We start from the raw sequence: 16107 nt of genomic DNA on the forward strand, positions 1-16107 counted from the left end.
AAAATATTAAATGTTTAATGCAGATAAATCACACGGGGATGATAATAATGGTTATAGAGAGATCAATTTTTACACGTAATTCTTGACATCACGTCCTTAATTTTCACTTCTGAAAATATCTGTTGATGCTGCAGATGTTCTATTACATATGTTTCCATTGCAATTTTATGGGAAGTTCAGAATATAACTGTTCTCTTTATTAAGGTCTAAATGTGATGTAAGAAAATGTGAGTTTGTAGGTGATCTGCACCAATCAAAACCAAATCAGATGACAAGAAATTAAACACACGCTTCCTACTCAACACAGCTAGCAAAAGCAAAAAATAAAAGAAAAATAAAACCATAAAAATTATAGGAGCCACCATCCCACACATGAGATACCAAGGGAAGTAGTGATCGTCTTGAGGAGAAACTCCACTTTTGACACGTTATTTAATATATATCTTTAACAGTACTCTGTACTCTTTTTTGTCTGTTACTTGTACTTGCGTCCTTTATTATTATTTCTAGATAAAATCCTTAACTCCATATATATTTTAAATTATATGCATTACTTAATTAGTTTTTAATTTAATTTATATATATTAACAGTATATTTTTTATGCCATCACCTAATCTGTTAATCCGTAAAAATTATTAATTTATGTAATAATTAATATAAATTTATGTTCATAATATATTTTCATTAATAAACCTATGCATCCATTGTAACATGTAGCTGGAGGATGAGATTCATTTATGAGAGTGTCCAAATTAATACTGTTAGGATTTGATGATATATGATGAATTTCTTTTCGGATAATAATTTTATGGAAGTGCAAGGCTTTGTGGGTTATTCCCACCCTTTAGATAGTATGGAGGAATTGTAACTATCAGGTGTTTGAATGGTTTGTATGGTCTAAAAATTTTATTTTGACTTAGATAAAAAAGTAAAATTGGACTTATAACATTGTAAGGTCTACTCAACTTGGTAGACTGAGAAAAGAGAGGTGGATAAAGTGATTTCTTCAACAAGAAGATAACATGATTATTAGTGCAGATGAGAGCTTTATGGATAACCCAAGTCCAAGAGGGTTTGAAAGCTTAATAAAAAATACAGAGAGTAGTTGGATAATTGATTTATATGCCAGCTTGGGTCATATATTAAATATTATACGGAAGAAGAACTACAAAAGAGTAATATGTCAATTATTCTGATTTTTGTGTAAACCACCGAGCTAAAAAAGGAACTTCCCAACTGCGGTAGTTTGTGATTATAAAAAATATTCTTTTGGCTGCTAATTCAAGAGTAGAGTTTTTAGGTACCTAATATTTATCTTTTATTTGTTTTTTGGTAAAAAAAATGATAAAAAGTCTTTTAAGTAAATGATTAATCTGGTTACCTTTATGAAACAGGTCATGCATCAAATATAAGCCTGCCTTGTAATCTTTAAAAGATTGCATCATTCTCCATCGTTGGAAAACTCTCCTAATTTTTATTATTTAATAAAAAATTTATTAAATTGTAAGAGATAAGTCTTATTTAAGTATGATTGACTCTTTTAAAGTTTTTCATTCTTTTAACTTTATAAAATTTAATTTTACATTTTTATGGTTTTAAATTTTAGTTTTACTTGAATTTTAATCGTATAAGTTATTTTTATTTATAAATTTTTTAATTATTTAATAATATGAAAATAACAAAAAATATAATAATAATAATAATACAATTATAATGATACAATAATAATAATAGTTGTAATTATAATAATTCACTAATAATTATTATTATAATAATAGTAACAATAATAATTGTTGTAATAAAATAAATGACGGTAATAATCATAATCATGTACTAAAGATAATAATTAGCCATGATTGTAGTAAAAAGTCACAATAATTAACTTTCAATGAAAGTTATAAAATGATCGTAATAATCATAAAATATTATATATAATTTTTAAAAAATAAAATTTAAATGTGTTTTTATTAATAATATTAAAAATATATTTTTAAATTTTAAAAATAAGATAAAATATTTAAAACTAATTTAAATTTATTTTAATATAACATATTTTATTTTAAAATTAATGTTTACAAATTAAAAACTAAAATCTCAGATTCACTCCGAATAAGCCCTACACATGTTCTGAGAAAAAAAAAGTTAGTAGTTTCTAATTTCATATTTTGAAAAATTATTAGAATAATTAATTGGATAGATTTAATGAAAGCAACATGAATTCTTTAATATAGAAACACCTTTTTTTTTGTCATGTGATATATGATATATTCATTTTTAATTACTGAGATAATAGTTGTAATAACAGATCTTTAGATAATAAGAGCACACATCTTTCTTTGACTGAAAAATACTCTTAAAATTTTTATTAGAATACGAAAATTTTAAGCAATGGAAGCGTTCAGTTTAATTAGTTAAAACAATTCTTTCTCGTGATTAAATTTAAACCCTAAACAAAATACAAAAGTCAATGCCGGAATCTTCTTGAATTCCATAAGCGAATGTGAAAAGAAAAGAATGCGTAACCCATTTTCTTATTTGATTAGACGGTTGCAAAAAGGTTAATTTGTTTATTATTATTATTATTTTTGCTTTTTTCCAAAAGCAGAAGCATGTATGATTTAGGGAATTAATACGTTATTTCACTTAAACAATTCAATATCCCCCCTCTAAGGAAATCGTATGCTATTTATGTTTTAAAGTCAAATTGTTCCTTAAAAATAAAAGGTCACTGAACAAGTTTTTTAAAAGATTTATGCCAATAAATTTAAATTAGTCTAATAAAACTTTTAATTATTATTACATTAATTTTTAAAGATTATTTTGTCACTAAATTAATGCTTTATAAAAATACTTTGTAACTAAATTATTTAAGAAAAATAAAATACTACCTTATTAATCTTTAAAAAGGGATTAATGCTATGTAAAAATTAATGAGGTGATAATTAAATCTGTGAAAAAAATAAATTTTATAAAACATTTATGAAAGACTAAAATAATGAAAAACGTTATTTTATTTTATTTTTATTAATTTCACTTGTCAAACATAAGAATGAAGGAGAAACTTGTTCCACTCTTATCCACGTGAAACAAACAAGATAATCATCATTGCAATCTACTCAACTTCCACTCTCATTTTTTGTTGCAGAAACCCATTCCATTTAATTCAACTTAATTAGAATGTAACACCCCGCTTAGTTTTATTAAAAAAAAAAATCATGAAAACAATGGTAAAATAAATAAATAATGTTTTTTTATGCATTTAAGATAGCAGCAAAACTAATTTAAAAGCAAGAGAAAAAAATAACTTAGTTACATAACTTTTTCAATATTGAATTTTTTTGTGAGACATTAATAGAGTATAATTTTTTTGTCTATTCGTTTTATGTCCTTCCTTCTCTTGGGTTCAAAAATCTCTCCCTTTCTAGTTTCAGTGCTGGTTTGTGGTTGTGTTGGAAATTATATTTTAATAGTTTCAAACTAATATTTACATTATTTGATTAAATATATTAAATAAATATTATAGTAAAAATAATACAATAAATATAATATTATAAAAATTTATATCTTTCTCAGAAACATAAATTGTCTATGCAAAAACTTGTTTTCTTTCACTTTTTACGTTCCTTCATATTCTGTATACTAAATAACTTAAAAATATACTTTTTTATTGTTCATTTATTTATTTTTATCTTTTCAATTTTTTCCCAAAATCAGACAAAATATAAAAGAAATAATCTGTTAGTTTTTTATTTTTAATTTAATAACTCTCTCTTATTCTTTTACAAATTTTTATAGATTTTAGTTAAGAAAGCATATTAAAAATGTGTTCTTAACTATCTCCTTGAAAGAAAATAATAATTAATTTAAAAATAACAATAAATGCGGTTGGTTTGACTATTCAATGCTCTGATTATTTTATTAACACATGACACCAAACCCCACCGACATCAATTATTGTCTATAAATAGGAAGGAGTGCGAATGATAATAACCACAACAAAACATTATGGGAACTGAAAATCGCATTGAAAAGAAGCATTACGTTTTGGTGCATGGGGCTTGCCACGGGGCCTGGTGTTGGTACAAGCTGAAGCCACGTTTGGAATCTGCTGGTCACAAGGTCACAATGCTTGATCTTGCAGCCTCTGGCATCAACTTGGAGAAAATTGAAGATGTTAATACTCTTTCACAGTACTCCGAGCCTTTGTTGCAGCTAATGGCCACAATTCCTCCAAATGAAAAGGTAATTATCGTGGGACACAGCCTTGGGGGACTCAATATAGCACTTGCCATGGATAAATTCCCAGAAAAGGTAGCAGTTGGTGTTTTCTTATCAGCTTTTGCTCCAGACACTGAACATAAGCCCTCCTATGTCACGGACAAGGTTTGCTTCTCACAACATTTATGTTACGGAAAATGTAAACTTGATCAATTTAATTTTCTTAAAAACTCGTTCATGATATTTTATAATTTTCCCATACTAAATGCATTTTTTTATTAAAGGTTATTATTTTGTGTTTAAAGTTAGGTCCAAGAGTTAGAGATTAGTACGTAAAATCTTTATGTTTTATGGACAACTTAAAATAAATAATGAAAAATTAATCGTATAGGTAATGTAATATATTGTTTTTATTATTTATTTTTTATATATTTCTATAGATATACTTTCAAAAATATATTTAAGTAAAAGAGACAACTATTTCTAAAAGAAAAAAGATATATAAAAAGAAAACACTTCTTCTTGGGATACTTGGAAGATTCTTTGTCTATTCAAATTATTTTAACGATAAAAATGTACCATTTTTAATGTACTTCTCTGAAAACCTTTTTTTTTTTCCATAACTTAAGCTCTTAATAATAAGTGTGTGTGTTTAGGTTTATGTTTTTTTAATGTTATTAATTATAATTTTGACATTATTATTATTTTAAAGTACGTTCAAACACAGTTCTAAAATAAATATTATTATTGAACAGTTAAATGTATTTTTACATAATAATATTTTAGTTGAATATTTTTTCATAATAATTTTCCATTATATTCCTTTTATAATTTTTGTTAACTTCAACAGTACAATGAGACTATGCCTAAGGGGCATTGGTTGGACTCTGAATTCCCCGAAGATGGAAACAAAACTTTACTTCTTTTCGGTCGCAAGATGTTGGCGGAGAAACTCTACCAAGTCGGCTCAATTGAGGTAATTACACGTTCTCCTTGTCTGCTACACTTGCTTGAGTAATGCTTGCCGAAAAATTACATGTTTAATTGGACTTCATCTTATATAATCTGATGTATCAAATCGGGAACAATAATATTAAGAAATGGATTTTGCAGGATCTAGAATTGGGCAAGACTTTACTAAGGCCATCATCATTCTTTTCCGAAGACTTGTCTCAGCAGTGCAACTTCTCCAAACAGGGATATGGGTCAGTTCCATGTGCTTTTATTGTTTGCACTGAGGACTTTGCAATTCCATTGAAATTCCAGCTTTGGATGATTCAAAATGCTGGGATCAATGATGTTCTGGAGATCAAAGGTGCTGATCATATGGCTATGCTTAGCAAGCCTCAACAAGTGTGCGATTCTCTCCTGCAGATAGCTACTAAATACGCATGAATTCGTGAAACAGGCTTTATTTGTTGTGTTTGAAATTGTGTTTTGTTGGAATAACTAAGTCGTCTCGCTTGGAATGATGAGACACATGAATAAAGTGACGTTCTTGTAACTTTTTGTGTCTTTTTGTGCACATTCATGCCTGTTTATTGTCACACTTCAAAATTTAAAAGGAAGGGTAAATTTTTTAAAGATACTGTGTTTATAGATTTTATAAGAATTTTATAAATTTTTTAAATTTAGTTTTACAAGTTAAAGATACTGTGTTTTATAAGATTTTTTTTTTAATCTAAAATTGAATGAATGGATAATATAAGAAAGAGATTGAAGTTATCTATAATTAACTAAATGCAGTAAAGATTAAAATAAAATATAAAAAGAGTATAAGGATAGAGAAGTACAAACTTAGTTTATCCTTATTTAATCACCAATCACTTGACTTATATTCAATTAATAAGCTTTGTTTGAGAATTTTCACTGTAACAAACATTAATACCACACTCAAATTTAAAGCTTTTCTGTCAAGGGTTCTCTACCCTTACAATAAAAGGATTCTCTAAACTTTTATGGAGTTAAAGAAGAAAAAAAACTCAAAGAAACTTTCTCAGAGAATAATACAAGTTGAAGTTCTATAGGCAAAAAATATGCACGATGAGTTCAATAAAAGTAAGAATTAGAGTTTATACAGCGCATACATTACTTTATGTGTTTCATACTTAAACAAACTCAAAAAATCCTCTTAATTATATTTCTAACTGTGTAAAATTTTAATATGGATTAGAAACATAAAATTATGTGTAAAATTATAAATAATATGATATAAATGTGTAATCTAATTGATTAGGCGAGTTTCTTAATTGATTAGGACTTTATGAAAGTATTCAATTAAAGAACCTAACCTACTTAATTGATTAGGCGAAGTCCCTATATAATTAGGAATTTTTGTCTAGCATTTTTAAAATTAAGCTAATCAATTAGGCTAGTGTTACAACTAAAATTTAAGTTTTAGAAGCTCTTTAATTAGTTAGGTCTAAATCTCCTAATCAATTAGGCTATGTTTTACCAATAATATTCAAAAATAAAATTGATGTAAGAATTTTATGGAACTGAAGATAAACAGCTAATAATAATAAAATTTTATCAAAAAGAGAAGTATTTATTGTATTTTTATAACTTCAATGCAATAATTATGCATTTTTTTCATAATTTTTTTTATTTGTGAATGTTTAAATTCAGCCCTAAGAGTTAAGGTTAACAAAACCTTGATGTAATTGATTAGATAGAACAATTAAATTAATTATGTGATATCTAGATTTAGCCTAATTAAAAATTAACTCTTCTAGTAGGTAAATAAGATTTAAACTTTGAAACATTACTTATGAAAATTAAAATTGTATCATTTAAATTAATCACTCTTAGTTAAGTTATTAAACTTCTTGTTTATTGCAATATTATATATAAAAAACATAGGCTAATTGAATAGGAGACTTGACCTAATCAATTATTGAGCTTTTAAAACTTAAATTTGAGTTGACAACATTTGCCTATTCAATTAAATATTTAAACTAATTGATTAACTTAGTTCTAAAATTATAGCAAATGCTAGATAAAAAATCCCTAATTGATTAGGGACTTTGCCTAATCAATTAAGAATGTTAAGTTTTATAATTAAATAGTTTCATAAAAGTCTTAATTAATTAGAGAACTCATTTAATCAATTAGATTGTGTATTATATCATATTGTTTTTAATTTTACACATAATTTTTCATTTTTAATTTTTATTAAAATTTTAATATTGTAATATTTTTATATATAATATTGAAACAAACAGAAAGTTTAGTAACTTAGCTAAGAGTGATTAGTTTAAATGATACATGTTTAATTTTGATTAGTAATGTCTCAAAGTTTGAATATTATATATCTACTAGAAGAGTTTGTGACACCTCATATTTATTAATTGGAATTGCTTTGAAATTTATGACAAAATGAAGTAATGAAAATGAATTTCTTTTCAAACGCGTAGAATAGTATACCAAAATTTAAAACATTCTTATAAATAAATGCATCCACAAAGTTTGCAAAGATATTAAATTAATAAAATATAAATTGTATTATAAAGATTAAGTATACAAAATTTCATTTATATACAAGAGTATAATATTTATAAACTTTTAACAAAATATAGTAGGACTTAGAACATATATTTATAATATAAAAAATAGGCTAAGTCTTACGAGTATTTCTTATCCATAATCAACATACTAAAGATTTAGTCTTAGTCATTATCACCATGCTAGCCCTTTATCTCAGCCAGCTCTTCTGGCGTAAGGTTCTCATCCTTTTTGAGATTACTAGGATCAACTATGACTTCAACACCCATTATTCATTCAAAAGTATATCAAGTAAGTTTTCCAAGAAAGTTGTGATCAAGAAAAGTGTAAATATACTCTGTAGTCATTGGAGGCCTAACAGTCCCTCAATAGATAAAAAGACTAAGGACATGGCAAATATGACTATTTACGACATAATCAAAAGGGATATTATGATATACATTTATTTTTATAGTCCATACACTTCCTGATTCATCATCATAATCCATATTAAAATTAAAATGACAAAATCGTTGATATTCCCTAAATACATAGATCAATCTATAATTGATAAGATAATCTACTAATCTAATTTGTCTCTGAGGTTCCATTATTCTTGTTTTCTGAAATGTTCAGTAAGGATGATCATCTATTTTATCACTAAACATAATATACTTTCAATAATACTTATCACAACATAAATATTAATCATAAATTAAAAAAAATCTTGCCACATCAATCACAAAGATAATATATCAGCAATTCTCACATAATCAAATTATTCCAACACAATTTGCTATAATTATCTCTCTAACACGCACTTTTCTATGCACTGTGATCACAGATATTCATTACCTCCAACACTTCTTGATGTCTTATGTATATAAGTAAATAGTCACTGGTTAACCCATGCACACAGATATAACGTATACAATAACAGGCTTCTTAACAAAGATATAGTCAAGAGTCTAGTCAGAAAACGAGTGTGAGACCATGTGATGCATTCGCTTTGAGAAAGAGTGTATACACATATGCAAATGTCGCTCACCATCCTATATTTTTCTCATATTTTCACATTATCTCTAAACTCTATACTCCAAGTGTATCTCTGTAACTATTTACACTAGTTTCTTTCATCACTTTGTACTCATCCCATATTCCTTTTCATATCAATTTCATCACTTAGCTAAAAGATTGTGCTTAGTAAAGCACTTTCAGACTAATTCTCAATCATACATATTATAAGAGTATAGTACTAACACCTAAAATTAATCAACATACAACATTATCCTTTCACTACAATCAAATATTATTCAGTTAAAGCATCATGTTTTCTCATATCATTTCCGGACCAATTCCTTATCACATGTTTCATAGAAATATAGTGCAAACATCCAAATTAACCAATATGCATCATCAATATTCACAACACTCAAATATCATTCAATCATGTATTTGCATGCAAGAAATACATAATAGTATTCTCGTCAGCACAAAATATGCACTATGTTATAATGATGAAATAGAGCTCTCCTTATCTTGAAAAGAAGATTTATGAAAGAGTTTTGTGGAGATTACCTTTCAAAGAATAAACATCACAAAATAGGATATCCTTGAGAAAATAGAAAATGAAGTAAAGAGAACAGAGAATAGAGAATCAAACTCTAAGAGACTTACTCGGAGTCGATTGGATTGCATGTTCAAGTTCATATTCGAGGAATGATTGGGGTTTGAAGAAGATTTCTCTGAGGAAGGAAGAGGAGAAATCAGAGAGAAAAGGAGAAAGATGTTACTTAGATTGTAATGCAAGTTGTCATACTAGAAAACCTGTAAATACTCCTCAAACTCGTGCTCTCTCATTTGAGCGAAGAACGATCTTGCTTGGGCGAAAACATTAGATAATGGTCTCTCAGGATTTTTCTGATATTCTCACCTGAGCGAGGGTGATTCTTGCCTGAGTAAGAAGGGGTCCAGAGAGTTGGTCTTTTTTTCATTCAAGTCCTTACTTGAGCGAGCCCATCTTACCTGGGTGAAATAACAGTTGGAGTAACTCTATCCTATCTCACTTGAGTGGGACTCATTCTTGCCTAAGTGAGAATTCTCTGGAATCACCTGGTCTAGAACAATCAGTCTTGCTTCACGAGATATGTCTCACTTGAGCGAGACTCCCTGTAGCAGCCTTTATTCAAAAACTTTCAAATTTAAACACATTCAACTAATTAAAAACACAATCAACAATTATTAACAACAAAATACAATTAAGAAAAAAATTGTGTTACAACTTTCTCACTCTTTAAAGAATTTCATCCCAAAAATTCACTAGCTTAGGAAAAGATGAGGGTATGTCTCCATCATTTAATCTTCAAGTTCCCACGTGGCATCTCCTTCATCGCTTACATTCCATATCCTCTTCACCAACAAAATATCTTTACCCCTCAATTGTTTGGTCCAATGGTAAGCAAGTTTCACTAGAAATACATCATATGAAAGATTTTCTTGAGCTTGAATAGGATCAAATTTAATTACATGAGAAGGATCAGGAATGTATTTTCTGAGCTAAGATATATGAAAATCTGGGTGTAAATTTGAAAGAATTGGAGGTATGGCAATCTCATAGGCCACAGGGCCAATTCTACTCAATATTTCAAATGGTTTAATGAATTTGGGAGGTAATTTCTTAGATTTTAAAGCTTTACTAACTCCAGTAATGGATGAAACTCTAAAAAATACATGGTCACCAACTTGAAACTCTAGAGGCTTTCTCTATTGATTGTAATAACTCTTTTGCTTGTCTTGTGCGATCTTGATTTTCTCTCTAATCACCTTGACTTGGTCATTTTTCCTCTGAACCACATCTGGTCCATGCAAAATTGCTTCTCCAGTTTCGTACCAACACAGAGACGTTCTGCACTTTCTTCCATATAATGCCTTGTATGGCGTTATCCCAATACTAGCATGATAACTATTTTTGTACGTGAATTCTACCAAAGGCAGGCATTTATCCCAAACACCCTGTTGTTCCATCACATAAGCTTGCAACAGATCCTCGAGTGATTGAATGGTTCACTCAGTTTGCCCATCAGTTTAGGGATGATATGTTGAACTAAGCTTTAACTTGGTTCCTAAAGCTTCTTGCAAACTTTCCTAAAATTTTGATGTAAACTTTGGGTCTCTTTCTAACACAATACTCATATGTACCCTATGCAATCTGACTATTTCTTTTATGTGTACCTTTGCTAGTCTCTTCAACTTATACGTCATATTAATTGGAAGAAAACGAGCAATTTTGGTCAAGCGATATACAATCACCCACACAACATCATGATTACTTTTAGTTCTTAGCAGACCGGATACAAAATCAATAAAAATACTATCCCGTTTCCATTCAAGAATCTCCAACGGTTGCAATTTTCTCGGCAAATATTAATGTTCTGCTTTCGATTTCTGGCAATTCTATTTTGTAACATACTCTATTACCCCTTTTTGAATTCCATACCACCAAAACTTTCTTCATAGATCTTGATACAGTTTTGTTGCTCTTGGGTGGAAACTTAACTTACTTTTATGCATCTCTTTCAATATCATATGTTCTAATTCGTCATCCTGAGGAATACACACATAGTCCTTGAATCTTATCAATCTATTTGTATCATCTTCAAAGTTCCAAGGTACAAACTTTGAGGTTCTACTTCCACTATTAAGTTTAAATCTCTAAACCCTTCTATCATCTTCCACTTTGCCACCATTATAGCTAAAATATGCAGGGACTTCCTGCTCAATGCGTCTACAACTATGTTCGCCTTTTCAGGATACTAAGACAATGTGAAGTCATAATCCTTGAGAAATGTCATTCACCACCTTTGTTGCATATTTAGTTTTTGATCGAATAGATACTTCAAACTCTTATGATTTCATATTTAACTCATTCTAATTGAACAAATACTTCAAATCTCGCTCCCCAAGGCGACATCTGGTGGCAATTCAACCACATTGTCAGAAAAATTTCTAAGAAATCATGCACCACTGTATATGTTCAACTTTCATATTCTTCTCAGCCTCCAGCGAAAATAATACCATGAAAGCCTTGGTATACTTTCCCATGAACAAGGTTTTGGCGTCGTTATATAGACGAAAGATAACATGATGGAAAGTTGTGTCATCTAGCTGATTCTCTCCAATGGAAGAAAATTGATTAGTTGCTTCTAGAGTTTGACAATGAGATAAGAAACTTTAGGCTTAGACTTGCTACAAATGAAATGAATCCTTATGGTAACGTAAGTAGTATACATAGTTCATGACATACTCTTTTGGTAACTTACAATTTCTCTTCTCGGTTGTGCATGAAATGAAAATACATTATTTTGTTAATAATGATTTTGGGCTCGAAACAACTAGGAAATCATATTGAGGTTTATTTAAAGTTGGTCAATGTCATACTCAATCAATTAAAAAGCAATTTAAATGTAGTGACTAGGAGACAATTCACTGTCGTCCTAAAATGTATCCATAGTCGTGCTTTGCTTCTATTGCAACTAACTTGGAGATTTTCAAGGGATCTGCAAAGAAATAATTTATAGATTGTATGCTTTATACAAAGAGGCCTCACACACTTGTAGAAGAGACTTTTCTCTTAGAGACCTTTTGAGACATATGTTTTCAAGCTGACTTGTAACAACTTTTGGAGTCGTTTAGGAGTGGAGGTCATTGGTGAAGACATAGGAATATCTCTTTAGAGTCAAAGCAAGCAATCAAGAGTGCATCTTGGGGACAAGAACTCCTCATTTTTTTTCTTCTTAGGATTCCTTTAATTTACATTTTCTTTTCCAATGGCTATGAGTTTCTTTACAATTACTTTCTTTGTTTATTTCATTATGAGTAACTAAATTCATAAATAGGGTTATGATGAATCCTTTGCACAATTTATTTGATCTTTATATTTAATAACAATTGCAATTTCTTTTTCTCGATTGACTTTTATCCTAGTAAGTTTATATTTATATGTTAAGTGTTCGTGGGTAAGTGTACCCATTAAAAAGTAATAAAAGGTTTTTGAAAAGAATTCCAAGTTATCGTCCTACAGAGATTATTTTCAACTACCAAGAATAACTTGATTCAATTGTTTAAATGTAACAAGATTATAATAGACCAAAAATAAGGCTTAATGTTAACAATAAATTAAAAAAAAATAGTAATACAATGTATGAGAGAGATCAGATGATATGAGCCTAAGACTTATGGGTTCACCTACTACACTTCTTTATGTTCTAATTAATTTAATCCTGATATTGATATCCAAATATTTGCCAACCACTCATAATTAGTTCTCTTAACACCTAATGATTATGCAATGTCAATATTCTTTTTCTTGAGCAAACACCCCGAATGGTCATACAAGGTAATTAGTCGAGAAAGTATGAAGATCCTATGAATTTGTTAATTTAATAACGACTGAAAGAAAGGAACTAAGTATGATTAACCTAGCCCCTTGTCTCGTTTTATCCTATAGTTTTATTAATTACACGTGGTACGATTGCTTATAATGCAACTAACTATGAGATGCTAAGGGTGATCAAATCTTAACATACACAATATAATCTAATAGAATAAAAATCAAACAATAAAAAAACCAATACTAACATTAAAAGTAAAATTCATACAAAGTTTCCAGTAGGATCCTCCACAGTCTTAGCTATGGGTTTAGTTACTCATAACAAAATAAACTATGAAGAACGTGATAATAAACCTATAACCACAAAGGAAAACTCAAACAAAAGAAACCCAGAAAGGTAAAAGAAGAACAAAGTTCTCGTTCTCTGAAAGGTGCTTAATCACTTGTTTGGATTCCAAGAGGAAGCTTGTCGTCCTTGCCAATGGTCTCCAATAACTCTCAAAGTGAAAATGTCTTAAGTTTGAAGCATAAGGCCTCTTTATATAGGTTGTGCCTTGAGTTTCCAGTTGATTGAGCTCTGTTTTTTCAAATCAGTTTTATCCACAATCAGAATTACTCCAAATCTTCATATCTAAGTTTAAATTTGAAATTTGAAATTCAAAATTCAAAATTCAAAAGTCAAACTTAACTTCACATAGCATTGCCAAGGATTAAAAATATCTAATTTTTATTCAGAATATCTCCATAATACACTAATAACAACTTCCAACTAAAATTCAATAATTAATAACATAATTAGTGTAAAAGTGAAATCATATGCCTTAGGCTCATCTTAAATAGTTCTTGTCAGAAGTTTCACTATTTTCTTAATCTTTTAATTACCCTTTTTATTTAATTCTTTCATATTGCTATTTTACTTCATTACGCACTATTTAGTTAGGTTCAAACAATTAAATCATGATATTCTTGATAATTGAAAATAATTTTTGTAGGACAATATTATAAGAACTTAATTTGAGAACCCATTTTATTACTAGTTGACAAGTACATTTGCTCACAAACATTTCCCAGGTATCATAAAGGTATACAAAGTATAAATGTTAAGGGCATAGGTTAATTAGATGTACTACAAGCACATTTGTATATCTTAAATAATATTGACGAAGTTCAACCTTATTTGCCTGCTCACAAAAACATATTAATAAAAATAATCCTCGAATGAACGAAAAATGTTGTTGAATGAGCATAAGACTTTCTTAAAATGATTTGAAGATGAAATTATGAAGGATGATACAATTTCAAAAATATTGAAATGGCTAGTACATGGTCCAAACTTTGATGTGATATGTTAAACTGAATTGATAGCACCAATTTTTCCTTTTATACAAAGTTTTTAGATAACAAGAGTATAGTGCATATAGTGGTGTGATGATAGTAGCCGAGTCCATGTATTTCTCTAGTTCAAATCATAAATATTATGTAATAATATCTTTTTCTTATTTTGGAGTCATTGAAGAAATTTGAGAGGATGACTATACTAAATATAGAGTTCTTATTTTCAAATATAACTAGTTGATAGTAACCATGATATTCAAGTAGATGAATCAAAATTATATCACTTCATCTTAACAAACTTGGGTATAAGAATGAACCATTTATCATAACAACTCAAGCAAAACAAGTCTTCTATGTCACTGATTGTACTAATAACAGTTGGTAGTAATGCTTCAAGAAAACCAATGCCCAGTTATAATGACTTTCAAGATTCAAACCTTCACCTATTTGAGAGTCATTCTTTCTTATCAAATATACCTACTTCAAATTATGAAAATAAAGTAGATAATGTATACAACACACAACATGATATGAGAAAATAATTAAAAATAACAAATTACAAGTTAATTTTTTATTGTACTAATTGTTAATAAATATTACACTAATACTTTTTATGCATATCAATTTATTATTATTATTATTATTATTATTATTATTATTATTATTATTATTATTATCTAAAAAAATATAGTTGATCCAACTTCACAATGTCACACAGCTAAGAGTTTCTCTTAGTCATAATGTTGAGTAGGATACCAATTAGTTTGACACTTAATAGGAAATTCTTTAGAACTGAATCACATGCAGTTCGAGAGATATGCAACACTTCTTAGACATAGTAAGGTTAGCAGTATGCTGACCAAGGATTGGAATAAAGTAAAGTGTCAAGTGGCAAAACACCATGGTATATCAATTTCCTATCTCTCAAACTTTATTTAATTAGCAATAAATACAACTAATACTAACTTCTTGAAAAGCAAGTGATTATCCTTCTTGGGAGAATGTTGAAGGGTCTTAAGACGTACTTAATTTTCAAATATGTTTTTAAAAGTCAGAAAGATGTTTCTCATTGTCAAAAATATTAATTTATTGATAGATGACACATGGCAAAAGTTTGTGGAAAGTCAACCTAACCTACTTAAAAAAAACATTGATTAAAAAATACATAGATGTTATTTTCTTTGTACACTAAATCACATTTTCAAACTTATATCAATTTATTTACTAATGATAGAATAAAAGAAAAATGACATGTAATTCAAGCAAAAAAATAGCTACACTCATAGATTATCTCATTGTAAGTTGCTTGAAGAAAGAATATTAGAAGAGATGACCGAAGTGTGTCAAGAGGCCTCTCCATCTGAATAAAAGAAAAAAAATATGTAATTTAAGCAAAAAAATTGCTATCTATACACATGTAATTCAAGCAGAAAATTGCTACCCTCATAGATTGTCTCACTGTGAGTTGCTTGAGAAAAAAATATTAGAAGAGATGACCAAAGTGGTTCAAGAGGCCTCTCCATTTGACCCAAATTGTTGTTGTTTCTCCTCCATCACTACCTACACCTCATATAAGAGTCATGTTGGTGACCAAATTGTGAGTATTCAATGAAACTTTATGAAACAACTTTAAATAGTCAATTTAGTCTTATCTAAATATTGCCTTTTAACTGTTTATATT

General features: G+C 28.5%; 2 protein-coding genes across 2 annotated transcripts; one reads left to right on the top strand and one right to left on the bottom strand.

Moving 5' to 3' along the window:
- Positions 1 to 3999: 3999 nt before the first annotated feature.
- Positions 4000 to 5719, top strand: LOC113859047 (salicylic acid-binding protein 2-like). The gene is made up of 3 exons (XM_027491863.1): positions 4000 to 4384; positions 5070 to 5195; positions 5333 to 5719. The coding sequence occupies exons 1-3, from the start codon at positions 4007 to 4009 to the stop codon at positions 5612 to 5614; spliced, it is 786 nt and encodes a 261-aa protein (XP_027347664.1). The 5' UTR covers positions 4000 to 4006; the 3' UTR covers positions 5615 to 5719.
- Positions 5720 to 10057: 4338 nt separating this feature from the next.
- LOC113858240 lies at positions 10058 to 10726 on the bottom strand. The gene is made up of 2 exons (XM_027490772.1): positions 10526 to 10726; positions 10058 to 10258 (listed from the first exon to the last, which is right to left on the bottom strand). The coding sequence occupies exons 1-2, from the start codon at positions 10724 to 10726 to the stop codon at positions 10058 to 10060; spliced, it is 402 nt and encodes a 133-aa protein (XP_027346573.1).
- Positions 10727 to 16107: the final 5381 nt, after the last annotated feature.

The sequence above is a fragment of the Abrus precatorius genome, unplaced genomic scaffold, assembly GCF_003935025.1.
Source record: "Abrus precatorius isolate BTA unplaced genomic scaffold, Abrus_2018 Scaffold2, whole genome shotgun sequence".
Taxonomy (NCBI): domain Eukaryota; kingdom Viridiplantae; phylum Streptophyta; class Magnoliopsida; order Fabales; family Fabaceae; genus Abrus; species Abrus precatorius.

What these genes read in the sequence shown, in the direction of transcription:
- LOC113859047 (XM_027491863.1), top strand. Translation starts at nt 4,007, where the DNA reads ATGGGAACTGAAAATCGCATTGAAAAGAAGCATTACGTTTTGGTGCAT. An exon ending in CCTCCTATGTCACGGACAAG is followed by an intron (nt 4,385 to 5,069) that starts GTTTGCTTCTCA and finishes TAACTTCAACAG; the next exon opens with TACAATGAGACTATGCCTAA. An exon ending in ACCAAGTCGGCTCAATTGAG is followed by an intron (nt 5,196 to 5,332) that starts GTAATTACACGT and finishes TGGATTTTGCAG; the next exon opens with GATCTAGAATTGGGCAAGAC.
- LOC113858240 (XM_027490772.1), bottom strand. Translation starts at nt 10,726, where the DNA reads ATGGAACAACAGGGTGTTTGGGATAAATGCCTGCCTTTGGTAGAATTC. An exon ending in GGAAAAATGACCAAGTCAAG is followed by an intron (nt 10,259 to 10,525) that starts GTGATTAGAGAG and finishes CATATATCTTAG; the next exon opens with CTCAGAAAATACATTCCTGA.